Source organism: Balaenoptera musculus, chromosome 14 (genome assembly GCF_009873245.2).
Source record: "Balaenoptera musculus isolate JJ_BM4_2016_0621 chromosome 14, mBalMus1.pri.v3, whole genome shotgun sequence".
NCBI classification, from domain to species: domain Eukaryota; kingdom Metazoa; phylum Chordata; class Mammalia; order Artiodactyla; family Balaenopteridae; genus Balaenoptera; species Balaenoptera musculus.
Genome location: NC_045798.1, coordinates 42,942,543 through 42,966,702, shown reverse-complemented (window position 1 = coordinate 42,966,702; position 24,160 = coordinate 42,942,543). Strand labels below are relative to the sequence as shown.

Sequence of the window (24,160 nt, the reverse complement as noted above, 5' to 3'; positions counted from 1 at the left end):
TGGATTTTAAGCTGGAGTCTACCTTTGTATCTTGCTAAAAAAATAAAAACAGCTTAACCTAAAAAGGAGAAGGTTCTGCCTTTTCATCCCTGGGGTTTTTATCTACTTTTGTTTTTGAGTAAGAAAAAAAGATGAAAAAGGAGGTGGTTAGTAGGTTATCTTTCAGCGAATTCATGAGCTGTTTTGGAAGATTTCCTTGTCTTGATACTTAAATTCAGTCAGATTGCCTTTACTTAAGAAGCAAATGAGAACTATTGCTTCTCTTCCCTTTCCTTCTAGTTACTTCTTTTACTTTTTTTATTTAAAAAGACTGAGAAAATTTTAATCTGATGGTTTGCAATTATATATATCTATAAATAGTATCAAAGGAAAGAAACAAAAAGTCTTTCACGCTCTTTTCCCAAACTTTAAAAATGGTAGAAAACAAGCTGCTTTGGAAATACATGAACAAATGAAGTGATCTGATTAATTAAATTTAAGCAAGAAATCTAAGATGGGGGAGACCTGAGAAAAACACAACTGGAAAGAAATGTTAAAGTAATAAGACTTAAAGAGACAACAATAAAAACACGTATGTTAAATTATCTCTTGATCACCTGGCCAGAGTTAAGTCCAAATGCCGAATCCCTTATCCCTATGCAACGTTCAACCTCCAGAGCTCTCAAGGATGTGAAAAAAATATTCTCAAGAAAAAAACATAAGGCTTAATAATAGTCCTTAGAAAACTGATACAAAATGCAAATACTTAATGGTAATATTTAGTAACTTCAAGGGAGTGTTACATAGCCAGTAGAGTCAGGCTAAATTCTAGACCTGTGTGTTTGATCAAAAGTTAAGTCAATTTAAACAATTTTCTCATCTCCAAAATGGAAAATACTATACCATCTACCACCTATTGTGAAAAGACTGATATGAAAATTAAGTCCAAACAATGCAAATTATAAGTGAAGTAGGGGCTTCCCTGGTGGCGCAGTGGTTGAGAGTCTGCCTGCCAATGCAGGGGACACGGGTTTGAGCCCTGGTCTGGGAGGATCCCACATGTTGCGGAGCAACTAGGCCCGTGAGCCACAATTACTGAGCCTGCGCGTCTGGAGCCTGTGCTCCGCAACAAAAGAGGCCGCGATAGTGAGAGACCTGCGCACCGCGATGAAGAGTGGCCCCCGCTCGCCGCAACTAGAGAAAGCCCTCGCACAGAAACGAAGACCCAACACAGCCATAAATAAAATAAATTAATTAAAAAAAAAAAAAAATAAGTGAAGTAGCCAGCAAAGCACAGAACACATAGTAGGTACTTTCTTATTTCCCTCCTTCTCCCCCACAGTGTCTCCAGTGAGTATGAAACATAGATACACTAAACAGAGTTGTCAGTGTCACGTAGAGCACCTACAGCTCACAGAACTTTTACATTGAAAGGGACCCAAGAAGAACTGCAGCTAACTTCTCAATCAAGAGGGTCACCTGAAAACAGGGCTCTAGTCATTTGATGTTCAGTACTGCGCTGACCCTTCAATCTTCCCTTCCCCAGACTAAGTCTTCCCTGGCTAAAACATTCGCAGTGTTTTAGCCACATTTTATATCACATGATTGGCAACTTCCTAATCAACATGGTCAGCCTCCTAGGGACAATTTCCAGTTATTTTAATAGCCTTCTGAAAATGTGGTGCCCCATCTCCTTTCCCACTCTTCTTTCATGAGGCATCAAAAGGAGTCTTCCTCTATGAAGTCTCTTTCATCTCCCCTAGACAATTAAGCCAAATTTTTCTAAAGGCAACTCTTCGTTCCATTATTTCAAAATATATGGGATGAGTGTTTGGTTCACTAAAATCTCAGGTCTTTAATAACTTCATAAATTTCAATTCAATTCCTTTTCAGCTTCAAAATATCCAAAAGGAATATATTTTTTCAGCCTGCCAAACAAAGCTCTTGTTATCAAAGTTATTGTTCTCCATCAAAATCTACTTAATTCAATAAATCTTAGAGAAGAGTGTGCCTACTAACAATATAAATTAGTTTTTAAAAATAATAGCTTCCCCTCTCCAAAAAAAATAATAATAGCTTTCACACTAAATTTGGTACCATGTGGTTTACTATTTCTAAGAGAATAAGAGTCATCAGGACAAAGCAGAGACACTATTTTTTTTTAAAGTTAAGAATCTTTGAGAATACAAGCATCAAATAATATAATCATTAAGTTATGTTCATGAATGTTACTTCTGTTTTCTCAATGTGTTCCAACGCAAAGAATATGAATTATGAATGTGCTTTACAGATTACAACAGCCCTGAGAGATTTCTTCTACTGTTACTATCTTCACATTAAATTGCTGCCATATTGAAATACTCAGATTTTAAATTACTTTAAAGTAATCCACTCCAAACTATTTCTTCAAAGTAACACATAACTCTACCTTAAGGAAAGGAACTAGGTGAGGCTGAGGTGAAGACTTGAGTTCAACATACAGTTGTCTAGTAAATTCTTCCGCTTCAATTTTTGCATCCTGAGGAATGGAAGAAAGAAAAACACTTTTAGCTCTACAAATATTTTACAAGAGGAAAAGTCTGTGATTCATGATTGTAGACATAGCAAACTTGGAACAGTGATAAAGTCAAAGTCTATCATTAAATGGGAGCGGTTTTTTCACATCCCCTACAAAATGAATAAACATAGAGATGTTTTTTCATACAGAATACAATGAAGAGATTATTATTATTATTTTTTAAGATCCCAGTAAGCAAAGTGAGAGAAGAGCTGGCTGACTGGATAAGGTGATAGCACCACAGTCTGTCAAGAACAATTAAGAAGTAAAGACACAGGAGTCCTACACTTCTTAGGGTAGGAAATTGGAAGTTATTTGGTGTGGGGGCCTTAGATTTTTTTTGTTTTCCTTTCTCAATTTTTAAATTACTTTAACTGAGGTTAGACTGTATTTTATTACAAGGCCACAATAACAGATATGCTGTTGTTCCAAAGGACTTAGCAACCCTTCCATACTGGCTTGGACTCTAAACACTGCAGGGGTCTATGAGGTCTAAATTATTTTCACATTAATACTAATCGTTTTTTGGCCTTTTTCACTGTGCTGAGATTTGCACTGATGGTACGAAAGCAATTTCTGGCAAGAAAGGCAATGATAACGAATTTAAATAGTTGTCGTCGTACTCTGCATTGCTATGCATGTGTGGTAAAAAAAACAGAGCCAGTTCCACTTTAAAATGTCCTTCACAAAACAGTAAAATTTAATTTTACTAAATCTTAACCCTTCAGTAGACATCTTTTTAAAATATTGTGTGCAACCTAATGGGAACCATACATACAGTAGACCAAAGTAAGATACTCAAGGAAAAGCACCTTGTGATTGAGTTGCTAGCTGGGCTAGCTGCTTTTCTTGCATTTACTGGAAAGAATATCAAACCAGCTGTGGTTATTCACATTGGGGTATTTTGAGAGACACTCTCTCAAAAAACAAACAAACGAACCAAGCCTGTCACTGTAAGGAAAACAACTGATGGTTTTTGTTGCTAATGATAAAAATCAGAGCTCTCAAGCCAAAATTAGAATTTTGGAAAATCTGTAACCACAATCCTGAGCTTGATAGCTTCCCTGTACTGAAAAAATTTTCTGATGCGATTGTTAGATTACAAGTATGATTGTTTGATATCTTAAATAACAAATCTGTCAACATTTGGAAGATCTATACAGCTCAGTGAACCAATTATTTTCCAGATGACCAAATGTGAGCTGTTACATTTGGGTGAAAGATCCATTCAGGGTACAAGATAAACCAGTGGACTCTAAAGAATATCCATAACGATCAGGAGAAAAGCTCTTAAAATACTTTTCCAACCACCTCTTTTCATGAGGCCAAATATTCTCCAAATACTTATAAGTTTTTATTTGACCAAGTAGTCAACCTTCTCTCCAAAGCGCTTTTTAGGCTAAGTGAAGCAAGACTAGCAAACATAAAGTAATACAGTCGGCCCTTCGTATTCCCACATTTTGCATGAGCAGATTCAACCAACTAAGGACTGGTGTAGTACTATATTTACAATTCGCAGTTGGTTGAATCCACAGATGTGGAACCCACAGATAGGGAGGGCCAACTATGGGACTTGACCATCCGTGGATTTTGGTATCCTCGGCAGGTCCTGGAACCAACCCCCATGGATACTGAGGGACGACTGTATAGACTAGATTTACTAGTCTAAGATTTATAATCATTACAAAGCTTTCAATAAGCAAAAGCAAAGGTTATCCAAAAATGCATTTAAGATAAACCTCATTTAAAAATATTTATTTCTCATTTAAAACATGTTCTATGGCTGCTTACAGAGCTTTTACAGTCCCAACTTACCAAAAGTTGTTCCACCAACTTCTTCACATTCTGCCCCATCTCCGGGGACTGTGATCCACTACACGCTAGTTTTATTAACATTGCGAGGAAGTTCTTACATTTCTTCACATTTTCTAGCATCGTCTAAATATAGAAGTATAAACAAACACTCACAAATGTTAGCTAGAAAATATACTTGAAGAAAATTTGTAAAGAGTTCTATTTATGTAAGATACAAGGGAGAGCTTTACCGGAGAAAGATTAGTCTGAGCAGTGGCTGAGTTCTCTGCTGTGAGACTGGGCTCACTTGAGGGGGTGGGTGGCGCTCCCAAACTTGAAGGCTTCAGGGTAGCCACAGTATTCAACGGCTTCGCAGGGGTCACTGTGACAACACTGGTTGGCACAGCCACAGACTGAAAGTAAAAGTGGCAGATATCGAGATATGTATTACTATGATATGCATCATGGCGAGTGCCTCATTTCACACTTAGACTACAAATGGATCTTGACATCCTTGGTTTTATATTATGCTCTACTAGTCTAAGGCAATGTAACACCATTTACCAGCTCTGGACTCTGGCAGCTCTGGGTTTCATTCTCACCTACCTACCTATTTATCATTGACACCCAAGTGTTGACCTCAGGCAAGTTACTTTATCCTGCTAACCCTCTGATTCCTGTTTGTAAAAAACAAGGACAGCAATGGCACCTACTATCCTGGGATTGTTTTTAAAAAACGGTGCCAAGCACGTAGTCCTCAAATATTATTAATACTTCTCCAAAAAAATTTGAAATAGTAAGTTTTTGTATGAAAATATAGAATTTCTTATTTTATAATATTCTGTTATTTTTTTTTATTATCATTTTTTTGTAATTTTAAATTTATTTATTTATTTATTTATTTTTGGCTGTGCCGGATCTTCGTTTCTGTGCGAGGGCCTTCTCCAGCTGTGGCAAGCGGGGGCCACTCTTCACTGCGGTGCGCGGGCCTCTCACCATCGCGGCCCCCCTCACTGCCGAGCACAGGCTCCAGATGCACAGGCTCAGCACCTGTGGCTCAAGGGCCCAACTGCTCTGCGGCATGCGGGATCTTCCCAGACCAGGGCTCGAACCCGTGTCCCCTGCATTAGCAGGCAGACTCTCAACCACTTCACCACCAGGGAAGCCCCTGTTTTTTATTAAGTATAAATCTGAGAGATCTACTGATCGTCTCATATTCAGATAAGCTGCTTTTATGTAGACTATTAGAAAAGCAGTAATAGATTTGTAATTTGTAATAACAAATATTACAAAATGTGATTATCTTATTTTCACACTGAAAAGAATTTCGGTCGTTTCTTCTAGCCTCTATTAAATGAGGTGTGATTATAGCACCACCTGCAGGATAAAAAGTTTAATATAAGAAATCACAAATTGGGTAATAATTTAGACAACCAGATTGAGATAAAGCAACAATCTTACTTTAAAGACAAACACTAAAAGTTACAGAACATGAATAAAGTTTGAGGGTGGGGGAGAGAACAGTATTTACAATTCACACAGAAAACTGAACACTGCACCATCATTTTAATTTAAATACTTGTGTTCTACAGGCATAAAACACAAAAAGGTCAGGTTGCTATTACCCTCAAGAAAATTTCTTTCTGCAACAATCAATATAAATGAATTCAAATATACATCGAAAATTTCCACTTTAGAAAGACTGAAGCATATATTAGACAAGAATGTTTTGGGCGTAAAAAAATGGGAAAGAAATTTAAAACACTGATTAATGATGAAGATGAAAACTTATGAAATGTTAAGCAAAAAAGGTAAAATTAAAAATCATACCTAAATTAGTAGTTTTATTAAATATTAACAGATCTCAAAGACAACAATGAAAATGAAGTCTCTTTCTTAGTCTATCCCTAGTCCTGCTCTTCAAGGACAAGTACTGTACAGTTCCCTCTGAATCCTTTTGGAGATCTTCTAATAAACATTTTTAGGTTTATGTACAGTAAACACATACTCTTTTTTCAGTGAGTATGTTTTTTTTTTTTTAAAGCTTTTTTTTTTAAAATTAATTAATTAATTAATGGCTGTGTTGGGTCTTCGTTTCTGTGCGAGGGCTTTCTCTAGTTGTGGCAAGCGGGGGCCACTCTTCATCACGGTGCGCGGGCCTCTCACTATCGCGGCCTCTCTTCTTGCAGAGCACAGGCTCCAGACGCGCAGGCTCAGTAATTGTGGCTCACGGGACCAGTTGCTCCGCGGCATGTGGGATCTTCCCAGACCAGGGCTTGAACCCGTGTCCCCTGCATTGGCAGGCAGATTCTCAACCACTGCGCCACCAGGGAAGCCCTCAGTGAGTATGTTTTATACTCTACCATTAATTCTCTGTACTACTATATTTAAGAAAGTAATGTCAAACTTTAGCTGTTGACTATGATTACCTCGCAGGACTGATAGGAGGGGTTTCTAAGGGGAGTACTGTCCCTCTTCCTTATGAAGCAAAATAAGGCCCAACGAAATGTGAGCTCAGGAAAAAAGTCCTATTTTTTGTGAGTAGAAGAAGCAGCATTTGTGGCACTCCTACTTTCCTTGTCAATATTTTATTGTCTCCAGCACAAAATTTGTCCTTCATAACTTTCTAATATAGCTACTACCTGTACCTTACCAGATACCTGCAACTCTTAAGAGGCATGGAGAAATACACAATCCTGGTCTTACTCTATGTATATAATCACACTGCAGTAATGGATGGACTGTTTTAAACTCAATCATAAATCTCAATATTCTAGACCAGGCAACGCTATTTCCATGCTTTGCAAGACTGCACTGGCACTGATTAGGCATGTATAGGGGACAGGAGAGAAAAGACCTGGGGTATATGTGAAGTAAATTGTGAAAATCAGCTATATTAATACATAAGAGTAAGTGAAATTAATTGTATACAAATTTAACAGACTAAATTGCCTTTTAAGGAGAGTCATCCAAGTTCTAGCTCCTTATTTCCAAGAAATGTCTAAAACTGAGATGCTTTACCTCTCAAAGTGGACACAGAAATTATTCACTGGGCTTCCCTGGTGGCGCAGTGGTTGAGAATCTGCCTGCTAATGCAGGGGACATGGGTTTGAGCCCTGGTCTGGGAAGATCCCACATGCCGCGGAGCAAATGGGCCCGTGAGCCACAACTACTGAGCCTGCGCGTCTGGAGCCTGTGCTCCACAACAAGAGAGGCCGCGATAGTGAGAGGCCCGCGCACCGCGATGAAGAGTGGCCCCCACTTTTGCCACAACTAGAGAAAGCCCTCGCACAGAAACGAAGACCCAACACAGCCAAAAATAAATTAATTAATTAATTAATCAAAAAAAAAAAGAAATTATTCACTAACTTCACTGATAAATTTCTACTGCCTTAGCCTACCACTAAGGAGCAACTCAGCTTAAAATATGCATCAATCTAAATTAAGAAAAGTTATACACATCCTGCATGGAAATAGCTATTGTAGACATATATATGGAAAAATAACCCAAGGAAAAGAATTAAACAACACATATATACCATTTTAGTACAACTATATGTACTAAATCTTTAATAGATACAATAAAAAAATTGATTTACTCAAAATACTGTGGAAGTTGAAACCCCTTTCATAAAATAACTGTATTGTAAATTCTTCAAACTTCATATTTTTCTGGTGCCTCAACATCCCCACAAACAGGCTGTGAACGCCTTGCCCAGGTGACCAGGTGCACCAGTGTGATAAGGCTGGTCCCTGCCACAAGTTCTCTTTCTGCTCTCCCAACTGTGACATAATGACATTCAAACACACCAATGAAATCCCCTCACGTCTTTTGCTTGTGTACTCCATACCAACCCTCAACAAAGGCACTTGCCCCCATGTCCTCATTCTCTCTCAGATCCCCACTTGTTTGGTTGCGCCTGCCCCGGGTGCTCCTCCCATATGGCCCCCTGCATGTCATGCAGGACCTCTTCTAGGACCTGTCAGTATAGGAAGTCTCTTTCACTTTCATACACCTTCCTGTGGTGTTATTTGGTGTCCACATTTGACTGATCAAAAAAAAAAAAAATCCCATTTTAAGAAACATAATTATTTCTTACAACACATAGCGGCTATCAGTAGGCCTAAATTCATACCCTTTGGCCCAGTGATCTCCCTAGAATAACCTAAGGGCAGGGGGGCGGGGGGGAGGTGGAACCTAGAGTTTGAGACAATCAGCACAGAGGTCATTAAGAATAGAGTTTCCAGAGTCAGATAGAGACCTTGGTTCAAATGCCCCCTTTGCTACATATTAGCAGAAGTCATGCAAATTTCTTAACTTCTCTAAACCGATTTTCACATACATAAAATAGAGATAATACTTCCTTACAGAATAGTCACAGGATGAAATGAAATGAGATGAGGGATGTAAAGCACTTAAAAAGTGTCCAACACATTAAGTGCTCAATAAATGGTAGTCATTATTAGCAAAGAAAACAACAAAAACAAAACAACAACAACAAAAACTATGTTTAAAATCAGGTTCACTGATCACCATCTCTGTTAGAGGAAGTAATATGGTTAAGTAATTCTGAAACACCAAACACCATGTTTGATCCACAGCATGGGATTTCACATAACATGCTTCAAGAAGATGTATCTTCTATACAGCAAAGGAAGTACAACAGTGGTCCCATGACTATGGGATCCACTGATTATATCATATATGGCATGATCCAGAAGCTGCCTGCCTAGTAAAGTATTAGAACAGCGTGCAGAAAACACAGGTGAAGTGCAAACTCAGAGACAATACTCTATGAAGATGGAACTCCATCCTCCATCTTCTAAGACTTAGTGCATACTCACTGAATCAAAAAATTCTATATGGTACTATGTCCCCAACAGGACAAATATATGAAGAACCAAGGAATCAAAGAGTAGAAGGATGAACGGATCCACTTATCATTACTCCCAAAGACCCACTGGGGGATCCTGTGCTTCCCATTCCTGCCCACAGTGGGCACACTTTCACCAAAGAACATAGCAAGAGTCCCTATAAACTAGACACCATGGCTGCCTCTTGGACACTTCAGGGTCCCTGTGTCCAGGGACCAACAGGATAGAGAAGAGTCATTATCATGACAGGGGTAACTAACCTGACAACTGGAATAGGTAGGGTAGCTTTTACACAATGAAGGCCAAGAGGAGTTTATGCAGTGAATCCAGGTGATCCACTTAAGTGCCTCTGGGTATTTCCTTGCCCAATTGTGATGATAAATGGACAAGTGACACAACTCTTGCCTCAAAAGACTGGCAATTTGGACCTTGGATCCGTCAGGGATAGAAGTCTGATCACACTACCAGTTAAGACCCAGAAGAGTTGGTAGTTGAGTGTGGGAGGAATCTAGAATGGATGGTGGAGGAGGAAATGATGGTATCAGCTGCAGCAGTGGGGACTGTAGTTCATCCTACTAACCTCCTCTTCTTTGCTTCTCCAAGGAAGAAACCTATTGAAATCCAAGGAGAGCTGGTTTCCAACACATATGAGGAAGTAGATCCCAGCAATTCAAGGAGTAGACTGTGATACACCATCACAAAGAGAGATTTGTGCTATCCTAGCTGTTGGGAATGCTATTTAGACAGACGACAATTGTCAGCTCCTTCAGAGTCTGCTTCAGCTACAGAGAATTACCTGCCCATGAGCACAACTCTCCCTGGAGAGTCCACATCCAATGACTGATCACAGAGGGGAAATTATGGCTCATCCAACCATGTTGGCACACAGTGGGACAATTCTGACAGGCCACAGTTGCTCCAAAGCTCTCCATCAGGTTGGCTGAGGCTTTATTGGACCTGCATCTAGTTCAAACTCTTACTCTCCTTCCCTTCCACAGGTATCAATCCCTAATAAATATCCCATACACCAAAATTCTGTCCCAGCACCTGCTTCTAGACACCGTGACACATGAATGTTAGATGCATTTGTTTTAATTTAATACATTCGAATAAATCTGATATTCCAAGAATATACACCATGTTCATCTTGTGTTTCCCATACTTCCAACAGTTCCCAGTTTAATAAGTGTCCTCATATATCACTGAATTGCTCTCTTCAGGAAATAGCTAACAATAAATAATAACGAAAGATGAGAAAATAACCAGTGCGCACATGGCCACAAGTCACAACTTACTTGCACTGGGGAAGGCTTCGGAACAGTGGTTACCACAGTAGTTCCTATTTGTGCCAGTTGTTTAACAGGTGCCACTGCCACCTTCTTGATTAACTGTGAACTAGAATTCTTGGGGGGGAGGGGGAGATAGTACAGAGTCATCAGCATTAGTAATTTAAAATTAATCGGTACTATGGCAAACATCAAAACACTTTACCACAGCAAACTTCTTTGTTATAACTGGTTTTATAACCTCATGAATTTTATGCATATTTTCTACTATTAACCTAACTGGTCAATTGGCCAGTTGACACTCATTTCTTATTCCTGAAGAGGCAACTGATTAAACAGATAAATATCACAGTATTTCTGCATTAAAATATTGCATTTTACTCTTTGGCTCACACAGAAAACATATAGATACTTTTTTTTTTTTTTGGTCATTTCTATTGCTGGTATCCTTTTAGTCTTTTTTAAAAAATAACTTTAATTAAACTTCATTTTTTGTGATATAATTGACATATAACATTGCGTAAATTTAAGGTGTACAATGTGATTTGATATAATTATATATTGCAGTGTGATTCCCACCATAACATTAGCTAACATCTATGTCATATCACATAATTATCATTTTTCTTTATTGAAGTATAGTTGATGTACAGTATTATATAAGTTTCAGGTTTACAACATGTCAATTCACAATTCTTAAAGGTTATACTCCATTTATAGTTATTATAAAAGATTGTCTATATTCCCTGTGTTGTACAATATATCCTTGTAGCTAATTTATTTTATATATAGTAGTTTGTATCTCTTAATCTTCTACCTCTATCTTGACCCTCCCCCTTAGACTCTTATTTAATATACGATTTTAAACAAAAGTCTGCTAACCTATCTCCTCAACACATAGCAAACAAGAAAGGGAAGGAGCAGCTATCATTGACAGATACTGAAATAGAGAAAATGACTGGCTGAGCACCTAGAATCAAATTATGAGAGAGTGGGTTGGGGGAAACTGGCAAAGAATGATATTACCACAGAATACAAGGAAACTTTTTATTAGGATGAGCCTGCTTCATCAATAAAATACTATACTACATTCCACATTTTCTGTTTAACCAAAGAAAGATGCCCATAAAGATATATTTTTTTAACTCTGGCACACACAGGATAAGCTTTAGTTACCTAGAAAGATGATCATGTATGTAAAATAAATCATCTTCTAACAACGCCAAGTTAATGAAATATTACAGCAGATTTCTAATTTTTTTAAAGGTAATTCCTATATGATATGGATAAAAAATACTATAAATTGTAGTGTTAATGTTTTACCACAAATTAAAATTGAAGCAGAATGGCTATTTTTTTCCCGTTTAGAGATGCACATAGCCCTTTGAACATCCCCTTGAGGACAACAAAATCTTTGAGTACGAAGATTAACTTATTAGTTTTGCCAAACAACAAAACCAAACACCTAGATTAAATTAACATATTCAAAGAAAGTAGCTTAATTCAAAAAGTCGAGCAGAATCATCTCTTCTACTATTTTTACTGGCAAATACATACACATTTATATGAAGATAACTGCTGGAAAACTAAGGAGGATGAAAAAAACTTTAATGTATATTACCTGCATTGTACAGATTTTGACTGTTTGAGTATTCGTTGGTACAGCTGGCCTTGAAGTTATGTTACTTGTGGTCTCAGTTCTTGTTACAGCTTGCTGAGGAGATACCAACATCAACTGACCACTGTTACTTTTGATCAAAACTGTTCCTATAGTTAAAAGAAAACAAAATGTGAGCTAATAAATGAAGTATAATCATCACATATTGTTCTCCCACTTCTTTCAGTGCTGTAAAATGTTCTGAATAAGTGATTAGTTAGTACATACTGAATTCCATGTCTACTAATTAAGATATATAATATGGAAAAAATGTTGTCATTCAAAGCTATTTAAAATATTAAAAGTCTAAACGTATTAACAAGACACTCCTGAAGAAGGCAAAACACTTTTCCTCATGACATCAAACTATTTATAATGCTACAGTAAGACGGTTTGGTAACAGCACAAGACTACACAAACTGACCGATGGAATAGAATAGAAAACCCCCAAATAGACCCCAAATAGCCTGCAGATACATCATATCAAATTTTTCTAAAAGCACTGCAGATCAGTGAGAAAAAGAGCTACTATTCAATAAATAGGGCTTGTTCAATTAACTAATGGAAAAGATGAAAAGTTTCACACCATACACAAAAACCCAAGGGCATTAAGGATACAATGATGAAAAGGAAAAACTTTTAAACTTTTAGACAATGTAGAAAACTGTCATTCTGAACCTGGGATAGGGAAAAATTTCTTAAATAAGTGAAGTTTGATACATACAACTATATTTTAAAAACTTTTGCTCAGCAAAATATATCATCAGGTAAAAAGACAAACCACAAAATTGGAGAAAATTTGGGGACTTCCCTGGTGGCGCAGTGGTTAAAAATCCACCTGCCAAGGCAGGGGACACAGGTTCGATCCCCAGTCCGGGAAGATCCCACATGCTGTGGAGCAACTAAGCCCGTGCGCCACAACTACTGAGCCCACGTGCCTAGAGCCCATGCTCTGCAACAAGAGAAGCCACCACAATGAGAAGCCCATGTACCGCGACGAAGAGTAGCCCCTGCTCGCAGCGACTAGAGAAAGCCCCTGCGCAGCAACAAACACCCAATGCAGGCAAAAATAAATAAATTTTTAAAAATAAATAAAACTAAAAAAAAAAAAAATTGGAGAAAATTTTAGTTCACGTATATTCAAAGAACAAATATCCAAAATGCAAAAAAGAAACACAGATACCAATGACAGGGAAAGGTAAATTAAGACCACAGTGAGATATCACTTTATATCTACCTAGACAGAAAAAAATTAATAAGTCCAATGACAATATTAAGTGTTAGAGAGATGTGCAGTAACAAAAACTCTCAACATCTTTAGGCTGGTAGTGTAATTTGGTACAACTGCTTTGTTCAACTCTACATCGTTGTGCCAAACTGGTTCCCATTTGCATACCCTCTAACCCAGTATTTCTAACGTAAAGAGATAGTTGTCCATGTAAGTAGGAGGTACAAACAAGAATATTCATAGCTGGAGTTCCATTTCTGGAATGGCAGCATGAAGAGCTCAATAAAGCCACTCCCCAGCAAAACAAGCATAACTGGTGAAAATTATTTTTAAAAACAACCATTTAAAGTCTTTGGAAATGCCCTAAGGCATACAGAAAATGACTAGACAATTATTAAAGAGAATCTACTAAAACTCAGAACAGCAAGAATCTGTGGCATCTGAACCATGACCTACTCCCTCTCCCTTCTCAGTTCAGGCATTGTGGACAACACAAGGCCTCCCTCTTTCCCAAACTCCCAGTTGAGGGCTATGGTATCTTCCTGGGAGAAGCAGGCCACCAGCATTTCCCATCTCTGCCACCCCAACTTGCATACAGAAGAGAACAAATTTGAAATAAGTGCATCCAAGAGTTTCCAGGCTTCTTGTTTCACCCATCCCTACTCAGAAAGGGAAGGCTCTACCCCAGGGATGGCTCAGAGAATACTTGGGGCCCAATCACCCTCACCCCAGTTCTTTCATGGGGTTGAGGTTCCACACTGGAAGAGAAGCAGAGAAGACCAGAGGCTACCACCCATGCCCAGTACCCCACTTCTAAAACATGGATATCACTCAGAAAGAAACATGCCACAGCCCTGGGTACTTGCTCCAAACATTTCCCAAGAGAAACTGACTTTATTTCCAACAGAGTGTGGGAAAGGTCAAGGCTAAGGTCACTCTCAAGTACAACAGAACAATTAAAAGGTTTCTGGTATCTTCATGACAGATACAAGCTAAGTCACAGGCATATCTCCAGTTTACCAGAGAGAACAAGATAAAGAAACAACTAAGAAGGGCCCTTCTGGGGTCAGAACCTCAAGCAATGACCTCAAAAACTACCCTTTGTAAAGGAGTCCACATTTAATTGAATCAGACTATGGAGGAAGTTAGGCCCTAGGGCACTGTTGAAAACAAGAGGGTAACTGGCTGGCAGTGAGTGGAGCCTAACAGCTAGGCGTGACACCAGCTGAAGCAGAAAGCTTAACAGAGAGATCAGAGAAAGAAACAGTCAAAAAGAGCCCTGCTAAAACCACTGTCATCCCAGGGTGGCTGTGCTTATGCCCAAAGCTGTACCCTGTGAGGAAAATAGACTTCACTAAAATAACACAGCCATTTAAACAAACAAACAAACAACAAGAACCCACTCAGGGGAGTAAAGACCAGTATCTAGACTTGCTATAATATATTAGTTTTGCTTAACAAAGTACAAGACATACAAAGAAAAAGAAAAGTGTGACACAGAAAAAGGCAGGCAACAGAAACCACCTATGAGGGACTAGATGTTAGATTTAACAAAGACATCAAAGGAACTGTTATAAATATGTCAAGAAACTAAAGGAAATCATGCTTAAAGAAGGAAGATATGATGATGATTATCTCAACAAATAGAGAATACCATTAGAGAAATAGATATTATAAAAAAAGGAATTCTGTAGTTAAAAAGTACAATAATTGAAATAAAAATTTCACTAGAGAGGCTTAACAGCAGACTTGAATGATCAGAAGATAAGTCAGTGAACTTGAAAATAGTTCAATAGAGATTATGCAATCCAAAGAACTGAGAGAAAAAAGACTGAAGAAAAATGAACAGAGCTTCACAGAAATGCAGGACAATGATAGGCACACCAACATAGGCATAATGTGAGTACCAGAAAGAGAGGGGGGAGGGAGGGGAAGGAGGGAGGTGGGGAGGGAGCAGGGGGAGAGAAAGAGAGAGAGAGAGAGAGATAGGAACAGAAAAAATATTCAAAGAAATAATGGCTGACAATTTCCCAAATTTGATGAAAAATAATCTAAACATCCAAGTAGCTCAACAAACTCTAAGTAAGATAAATGCAAAGAGATCCACACCAAGACACAACATGATAAAAATGTACAAAGAGAAAATCTTGAGAACACCAGGAGAAAAATGTACAAGAGTACTGCATTAATAGGATTAACAGCTAACTTCTCATTAGAAACAATGGAGGCCAGACAGCAGGGGTATGACATATTCCACTTGCTGGGGAAAAAACAAAAAACAAAAAAAACCAACTATCAACCAACAATCAGATATTCCCTGAAAATAACTGTCAAAAAAGGAGACAAAATAAAGACATCCTAGACTGGGATTGACATATACACACTACTATATATAAAATAGATAACTAATAGAACCTACTGTATAGCACAGGGAACTCTACTCGATACTCTGTAATGGCCTATATGGGAAAAGAATCTAAAAAAAGAGTGGATATATGTATATGTAAAACAGATTCACTTTGCTGTACACCTGAAACTAACACAACATTGTAAATCAAATATACCCCAATAAAAACTTAAAAAAAAAAAAAAAAAAAGACATCCTCAGATAAAAAGGACATCCTCCTTAGAGGACTGAGTGCTAGCAGACAAACCAGACAGGAAATACTAAATGAAGTTCTTCAGGCTGAAAACAAGAGACTCCAGAAAGTAACTCAAATTCACATGAAAAGGGCATTGGTAAAGTTAATTATATAATTTATATGCATATTACTGCTTTATCTTAATGGGTTTAAAAAACAACTATATAGAACAATATATATAATTGTATTCTTGAACCTATAACATATTAGAAATGTAACATATTTGTGAACAATAACACAAAGAAAGTGGTCAGGAGCAAAGTTGTACTGCACTAAGGAAATGACTTCAGATGGTAACTGGAATCTATAGGAACAAACGAAGAAAACTAGGAATGGTAAATAAGAAGGTAATAAAACAAATGCTACAAATATATCCTTGTGCTCCTTCTGTCAGCATCTTTAAAAGACATATAATTACATAAGGTAATAATTATAACAAGGTATTGTTGGGTTTGTAACATATCTAGATGCAATATGTAGAGCAATAATAGCACAAAAATAAAAAAGAGGGAAATGAGCTAAATAGGAAAAATGTTTCTACACCTCACTGAAACAAGTTAATATAAATGTGAAGTAAACTCTAAGATGTATATTGTAAGCCCAAGAGCAATCACTAAAAATACATATATATTCTTAAAAAATATTATAAAGGAATTAAAATATTACACTAGAAAATATTCACTTAATGCAAAGGAAAGAGGGAACAGAGGAAGAACAAAAAAGAGAAAATACATAGAAACAAAAGTAAATGGCAGGGGCTTCCCTGGTGGCGCAGTGGTTGAGAATCTGCCTGCTAATGCAGGGGACACGGGTTCGAGCCCTGGTCTGGGAAGATCCCACATGCTGCGGAGCAACTAGGCCCGTGAGCCACAACTACTGAGCCTGTGCATCTGGAGCCTGTGCTCCGCAACAAGAGAGGCCACGATAGTGAGAGGCCCGCGCACCGCGATGAAGAGTGGCCCCTGCTTGCCGCAACTAGAGGAAGCCCTCGCACAGAAACGAAGACCCAACACAGCCAAAAATAAATAACTAAATAACTAAAAAAAACCAAAAAAAGTAAATGGCAGGCCTAAACCCAACTATATCAGTAACATTAAATGTGAATGGATTAAATAATCCAATCAAAAGGCAAAAAGTGTCAGACCCAATTATAAAATAGGATTCAACTATATGCTGCCTACAGAAGACACACTTTAGACTCAAAGACACTAAAAAGGTCAAAGTAAAAGGACAGAAAAGACATATCATCCAACAGCAACCATAAGAAAACTGGAGTGGCCATACTAATATCAGACAATAGAGTAAAACAAAATGTGTTACTGGAGATAAAGAGGGGTACTTTATAATCGATAAAACAGCCAATGGATCAGGAAGGTTTAACAATTACAAACATATATGCACCAAACAACCAAGCCCAAAATATATGAAGAAAAGTTGACATAAATGAAGGAACAAAATAGAGAATTCAACAATAATACTTGGGAGACCTCAACACTCTACTTTCAATGAAAGATAGATGTCTAGGTAGAAGATCAACTAGGAAATCAAATACTTGAACAACGCTATAAACCAACCATACCTAAAACACATCAATAGTATACTCCACCCAACAACAGCATTCTTCTTAAGTGTACGTGGAACAGTCTCAGGATAGACTACATGCTAGGATATAAAACAAGTTTAAATAAATTTAAAAGGACTGAAATCATACAATGTGTGGTCTCCAACTACAATGGAATGAAATTAGAAATCTGTAACAAAAAGAAATTAGGGGACCTCATAAATATGTAGAAATTAATTACTCCTAAGTAGCCAGTTGGTCAATTAAGAAATCACAAGGGAAACTGGACTACACTTTGAGATGAATGAAAATGAAGACACAACATACCCAAATTTATGTGATGCAGCTGAAGTAGTGTCTAAGGGAAATTTATACAGCTGACCCTGAACAACGTGGGGGTTGGAGGTACTGACGCCCCACACCCCTGTTCCGTTGAAAATCTGCACGTATCTTTACAGTTGGCCCTCCATATCTGAAGTTCCGCATCCACAGATTCAACTGATTGCAGCTCATGTAGTACCATAGTATGGACTTATCGAAAAAAATCTGAGTATAAGTGGACCTGTGCAGTGCAAACCTGTGTTGTTCACAGGTCGACTGTTGTTGTAAATCCCTCTATTTTAAAAGTAGGATTAGGGCTTCCCTGGTGGCACAGTGGTTAAGAATCCGCCTGCCAATGCAGGGAACATGGGTTCAAGCCCTGGTCCGGGAAGATCCCACATGCCGCGGAGCAAATAAGCCCGTGCGCCACAACTACTGAGCCTGCGCTCTAGAGCCTGCGAGCCACAACTACAGAAGCCTGCGCGCCTAGAGCTCATGCTCCGCAACAAAAGAAGCCACCACAATGAGAAGCCCACGCACCACAACGAAGAGTAGCCCCTGCTCGCCGCAACTAGAGAAAGCCCGTGCGCAGCAATGAAGACCCAACACAGCCAAAAATAAATAAATAAATAAATAAATAAATAAATTTATATTAAAAAAAAAAGATCTGAGGAGATGTGGGAAGCCCTGAAAGATTTCAAGTAGGAGAGACATTATTATATTTGCATTTCAAAAAAAATAAAATAAAAAAAAATAAAAGAAGGATTATTTGAATTAATAACTTAACCTTCTATCTTAAGACATTGGGGAAAAAAGCAAAATAAAAACTATAGCAAGCAGACGAAAGAAAATTAATAAAGATTAGAGCAGAGGTCAATAGAATAGAGAATAGAAGAACAACTGAGAAAAATCAAAAGTTGGTTCTCTGAACAGACCAAAAAAACTGACAAATCTTTACCTAGATTAACTAAGAGAAAAGGAGAGAAGGCTCAATCTGCTAAAATCAGGAATGAAAAAGAGAGGATATGACCACTAATCTTACAGAAAGAAGGATTATAATAGAATACTATGGCCTATTATAAAACAATAAATTGGATAAATAATATGAAATGGGGCTTCCCTGGTGGCACAGTGGTTGAGAATCTGCCTGCCAGTGCAGGGGACACAGGTTCGAGCCCTGGTCTGGGAAGATCCCACATGCCACGGAGCAATTGGGCCCGTGAGCCACAACTACTGAGCCTGCGCATCTGGAGGCTGTGCTCCACAACAAGAGAGGCCGCGATAGTGAGACGCCCGCTCACCGCGATGAAGAGTGGCCCCCGCTTGCCGCAACTAGAGAAAGCCCTCGCACAGAAACGAAGACCCAACACAGCCATAAATTAAATAAATAAATAAATAAATAAAAATTAAAAAAAAAAAGAAAATGGGCAACCTGAATAGATCTCTAACAAACACAGATTGAATTAATAATCAAAAATAGCATCCACAAGATAAGCTCAGTTCCAGATGGCTTCACTGATGAATTCTACCAAACATCTAAGGAAAAATAAATCCTTCACAGATTCTTCTAAACAACAGAAGGGGAAACATGTGTCAATTTATTCTGTAAGGTCGGTATTACCCTGATACTAAAACCAAACAGAGACATCACAAGAAAACTAGAGACCAAAATGTCTTATGTATACCAATGCAAAAATTCTCAACAAAGTACTACCAACTGAATCCAGCAACATTTAAAAAGTGTTATACCCCATAACCAAGTGATATTTATCTCAGTATGCAAGGTTGGTTTAAGACCCACAGCGAACACCATACTTAGTGGTGAAAGACTAAATGCTTTTCCCCTAAGATCAGGAACATTTGAGATGAAGAATGAGACAAAGATGCCTACAATCACTACCACTTTTATTTAACATTATACTGAGAGTTCTAACCAGGGCAATTAAGCAAGAAAATAAAATAAAAGGCATCCAGAATAGAAAGTAAAACTATCTATTCACATATATTATGATCTTCTACATAAAAATCCAAACAAATCCACGAAAAAAAGCCATTAAAATTAATAAACGAGTTCAGCTAGGAAGAAGGATACAAGATCAATTAAAAAAAAAACAACTGTATTTCTATACATTTCCAATGACTAACTATAAATGGAATTAAGGAAAAAAAATTCCATTTACAATAGCATCAAAAATAATATACTTTAGGAATAAATTTAACAAAATAAGTGCAAAAGCAATACTCTGGAAACTACAAACTTGCTGAAAGAAATTAAACATCTAAATAAATGGAAAGACATCCCATGTTTGTGGACTGAGAGACTTATACTTACTTTGCAGGACTGTTAAAGGGATCAAATGAGACAATATGAGCAAATTTATGAATTTTAAAGTTATTGGTGGTAGTTGTTATTAATGCCTTAAGGTCCACAACCTTTGAGTCTTTCTAACTCAAATATGAGTTAAAGTGACTTCACAGCCTTTGAAATCCAAACAGTGGATGGCGCATATGGTGAGCACTGAAGACAACTGTCTCTCATTTCATGACGTCCAGGAGCACTGTTACAACTGTGGAGCAGATGATCATGTAATATTCCTTTGATAAAGCTAGGGTGGAAACAAGAACCACGAAGATTATCCAGGAACTAATTCAGGAATTTGAGAAATGCAAAACCTATACCACGTCTCAGCATGAAGGAGTTGATGAAAAAGGACCCGAACCATTTCACAAGCAACTTTCACAAACTTCTGTACAGTAAGACTGAGAAGCAGAATTTATGAAGCACAGTCTATGACATAAAAGAAGCAATCAAGTCCTTACTCATCACTCTGAAATACATGATAGAAGAGACACAGAATACCAAAACCGGAAAGAGCCACAGTCTGGTCTAAATCCCACAAATTCATAAAAAAGAAGACTGAAGAGATTACCAAAAATATTCAACAGAATAATCTTCAGGGCTTTGCTACAGTTTCTTTCATTTCCTCACAATGCCCCCCTTTTTGTTTCCAGCTCCTGCTCCCTAGAAAAACCTGTGGTGCATATGCATATTTTTTAAAAACTAGTTCTGTTCACAGAGGAAATTCTGAAGTAAAGAGAAATCAAATACTTAAAGTATTCATTACCTTGGGAAAATGAGAGCTGACTCCTATGTAATTTAAGCATCCTTGAGTAATCCTCTGCTAATCCTCAGTATATAAAAGAAGTAGAACAAGACCTTTTTAAAACGTTATTTTAATCAGTGTTTCTATGTCATTCCTCAAGTATCGGTTATCTTATTGCGCATCTGTGAGAGCACAAATATGAGTATGTTCTTCTGCCACCCCTCAGCAGAAATTCCAAAAGCTGCTCTTCAAGGTACCTTCTCACCTCCTCTCTAAATAACAACTCCTAAAGGCAACTTATCTCCTCTCTTTTGTGGGAGTTTATCCATGGTTGACAGCATAACAAGTTTTAGTGTAGTGCATACTTAGGCTGTGGTCCTGGTTTGCTGCTGTTTTGCTCTAGCAAGTTTCAGTTTTGGTTTCTCTGTGTGATAAAAAGATCAGGCTCTAAAATTCTATAAATCGCCTTTTAACATTGCTACGCAAGGAGGCATATTGTACACACACCAAGTGGTAAGCACAGTGTTTCGGAAAGAGTAGAGTTAAACAGACCTGAATTCAAATTCCCTCTGACATCTATGACTTGTCTGGCATTGGGCAAATTCTTTACCCTTAGAGACCTTTTTCCTTATTTGCTATCTATCTATTATGACCAGCAAACAAAAGAATATAAATAATGTATAAAAATAATAATGGATAAAAAGTGCCCAGCAATATAATGTTGTATGTCAACTGTAGGTCAATTTTTTAAAAAAGTGCTTAGCACAGTACGCCCTCAATAAGTGATCCGTTCCCACTTACCAGCAAGTTTCCACTCCTGAAAGTTCTTCTCTCTTAATACTTTTTTGATTGTTTCTAGACAAACTTCACTGACTAGATAGGAATTTTGTTTTTAACAAATTAGGAGTAATTTCATTCAAACACATTCATAGCTACTTTATAAGAGTGCGTGTAGGATGACAATTTAGAACCAGCATAAAATGTATCCAGTGGTGCACACAGCCTTAAGTGTATGTACGTCCTGTACCATACAAAACTAAAACACAGCTACAACAGAACATTAGCTACAAAAGAGGCACTCTCATTTTGCTAGGGGAAACTGACATCACGTGAACCAAATGCTTCCACTTCTTTACCACCTTTGGGGGTCAGAGTTCCCATTGCTGCTCAGCAAAATACATAGAAAACAATCAAATTATGAATAGAGTTTTTTCCCAAAGAAGATAACATGTGCTTTTTTTCCCCACTGAAATTCCAAGTGACTTTCATTTGAGGAAAGAAAACAAGGTAGAACACTCAAACACCATTCTGCATATTTACAATATGCAAATGATCACAAAGCAAAACCTTTGTCTCAGTCATAAAAAACAGCCCCACAGAGTAAACTCTAGTATATAAAGTAGTCACAGGCTCATTAACGGTAGCATTCACACAATGCTTCACAAATAACCACCTCATGGCTCTGACCTGTCAACTCCGGCATTTGCTCCCTGTGAGACGGATCCTTCTAACTCAAAGTTACTTACAATCATCACACATCTGAAAATTGGGCGGGAAGCAGTATTATTCATTTCTAAGCAGTAAACTTACTTAGGCTTGTTTAAATTTAAAATTCACTTTCGGTCTTAACACACAAGAGGCTTTTAAAAACACTTTTTTTTTAACATAGTAATCTAAGCGTGTGGATATAAAAATTGATCCTTTCTCCATATGAAAACAAACTTTAGCGATACTCTTTATCTTCCCGCACCTAAGAGCCAGTGCCTCAAAGGCCCTCCTGAATATGCTGCTCCAGCTTTTCCTGTGTCACTTAAGGGAAAAGATGCTCTCTTTAAATAGAAAAAGAAAAACTATGCAGTAAGGACTCAAAGAGGCTATCTTGATTGCAACGCCAAATCACTGCCCCGCAAAGTCAAGATTATGAAAGGTTCTCCTGGCTGAGTTGTTTAGAACTCCCAGCGAGAAGGCGCAATCCCGGGCTGCGACGTTTCCCGTGTCACCGCTGGCTGGCCCGAGGGATAAGCCGGAAAAGGTGAGCGACATACCTGGAGGAAGCTGCAAATTAGCAGGCAACTGGATTGTTGTGGTGTTGGGGGCTTTCACAGCGACAATCTGAGGAGCTGGCAGACGAGGGCCGCTGCTGAGTTTAGGAAGAGCACTGACAGGAGCCACTTTTGTCACCAGGGTCCCCACGGGGGACCGCAGCGGCTGGGACGCCGTGGACTCCACGCAGACACTGACAGGAGCCTTAGTCACGGCGCCCAAGGCCACCGGAGTGCTCTCCACCCGGACGGGCAGAGCCGCGGCGGGGGCCATGGTCACGGTCCCGGAGGCGCCCACACCGGCGGGGGGAGCGGCGCCGGCCGGTTCTGTGAGGCCCGCGGGCATCCCCAGGTGGATCAGCGGCAGCTGAGGCGCCGCCGTTCCGGGAGCACAGGCGAGGGGACGCTTGACAAGCGGCAGCCGACTCCAGTGCAGTTCCGGCTCCACAGCATCGCTAGGGAGAGGCGCCGGGGCCGCCACACGAGTCAGTGACCGGCGCCGGCTGGACAGCGGGACCCCGGCGTCCCGGACCTTCCTCCAGTCCGCGCGGCCCCGCCGGCAGCCACACCTGCTCGGCCGCTCGCCGCTTCCTCAGCGGCGCTCACACGTGCGCCGGATCAACCCGGCCCCTCAGCCTCGGGACCAGATACAGCGGAGCCCGGCTGCGCGGCTCCCGGAAGGGCGTCACTTCGGCTCCCACCTTCCACCAAAACTCTGCGCGGCGGATTCCCCCGCCAGAAATTTCAAAACTACAAACCCAGAGCGGCCCAAAGCCCCCTACGCGCGCTCCGCACAGCCCCTCCGCGCAACCACGCCAGCCATGTTTATATAGCCACGCGGAGACCTCGCGCACGCGCACCAGCCGCCGCCGCTGCACCGGGCTTCCCCCAGACTCCGGCCGCGTGATTGGCCACAGACTGGAATCGCGCTCGTGACGTCAGTAGGGACGGCTCCAGAGGGCCTTAGAATCCGCCTCTGAATCCTGAAGAAGGAGGGGCGAGTTGCCAAAAATCTACCACTTGGGGAGGCCAGACAGTACTTGGAAAACTGCGGCATCCGCGTTCTGCTCTCTCCTTGGTATCCCCAGTTGCGTGTTTCTTGAAGAGCCCGGAC

At 39.2% G+C, this 24,160-nt stretch overlaps 1 protein-coding gene across 2 annotated transcripts in view; it reads right to left on the bottom strand.

The window, feature by feature from the left end:
- Positions 1-23,868, bottom strand: part of TAF4B (TATA-box binding protein associated factor 4b) — a 115,102-nt gene extending 91,234 nt beyond the window's left edge. Inside the window, exons 1-6 of one of the 2 annotated variants that reach the window (XM_036823941.1) lie at positions 23,050-23,868; positions 12,113-12,258; positions 10,501-10,608; positions 4,582-4,743; positions 4,352-4,474; positions 2,408-2,497 (exon numbers count right to left, since the gene is read on the bottom strand). In XM_036823941.1, the coding sequence (XP_036679836.1) occupies positions 2,408-2,497; positions 4,352-4,474; positions 4,582-4,743; positions 10,501-10,608; positions 12,113-12,258; positions 23,050-23,392 (972 nt within the window). In that variant the 5' untranslated portion in view covers positions 23,393-23,868. The remainder of the gene's footprint in view (positions 1-2,407; positions 2,498-4,351; positions 4,475-4,581; positions 4,744-10,500; positions 10,609-12,112; positions 12,259-23,049) is intronic. The other variant, XM_036823942.1, reaches the window with a different exon arrangement.
- Positions 23,869-24,160: the final 292 nt, after the last annotated feature.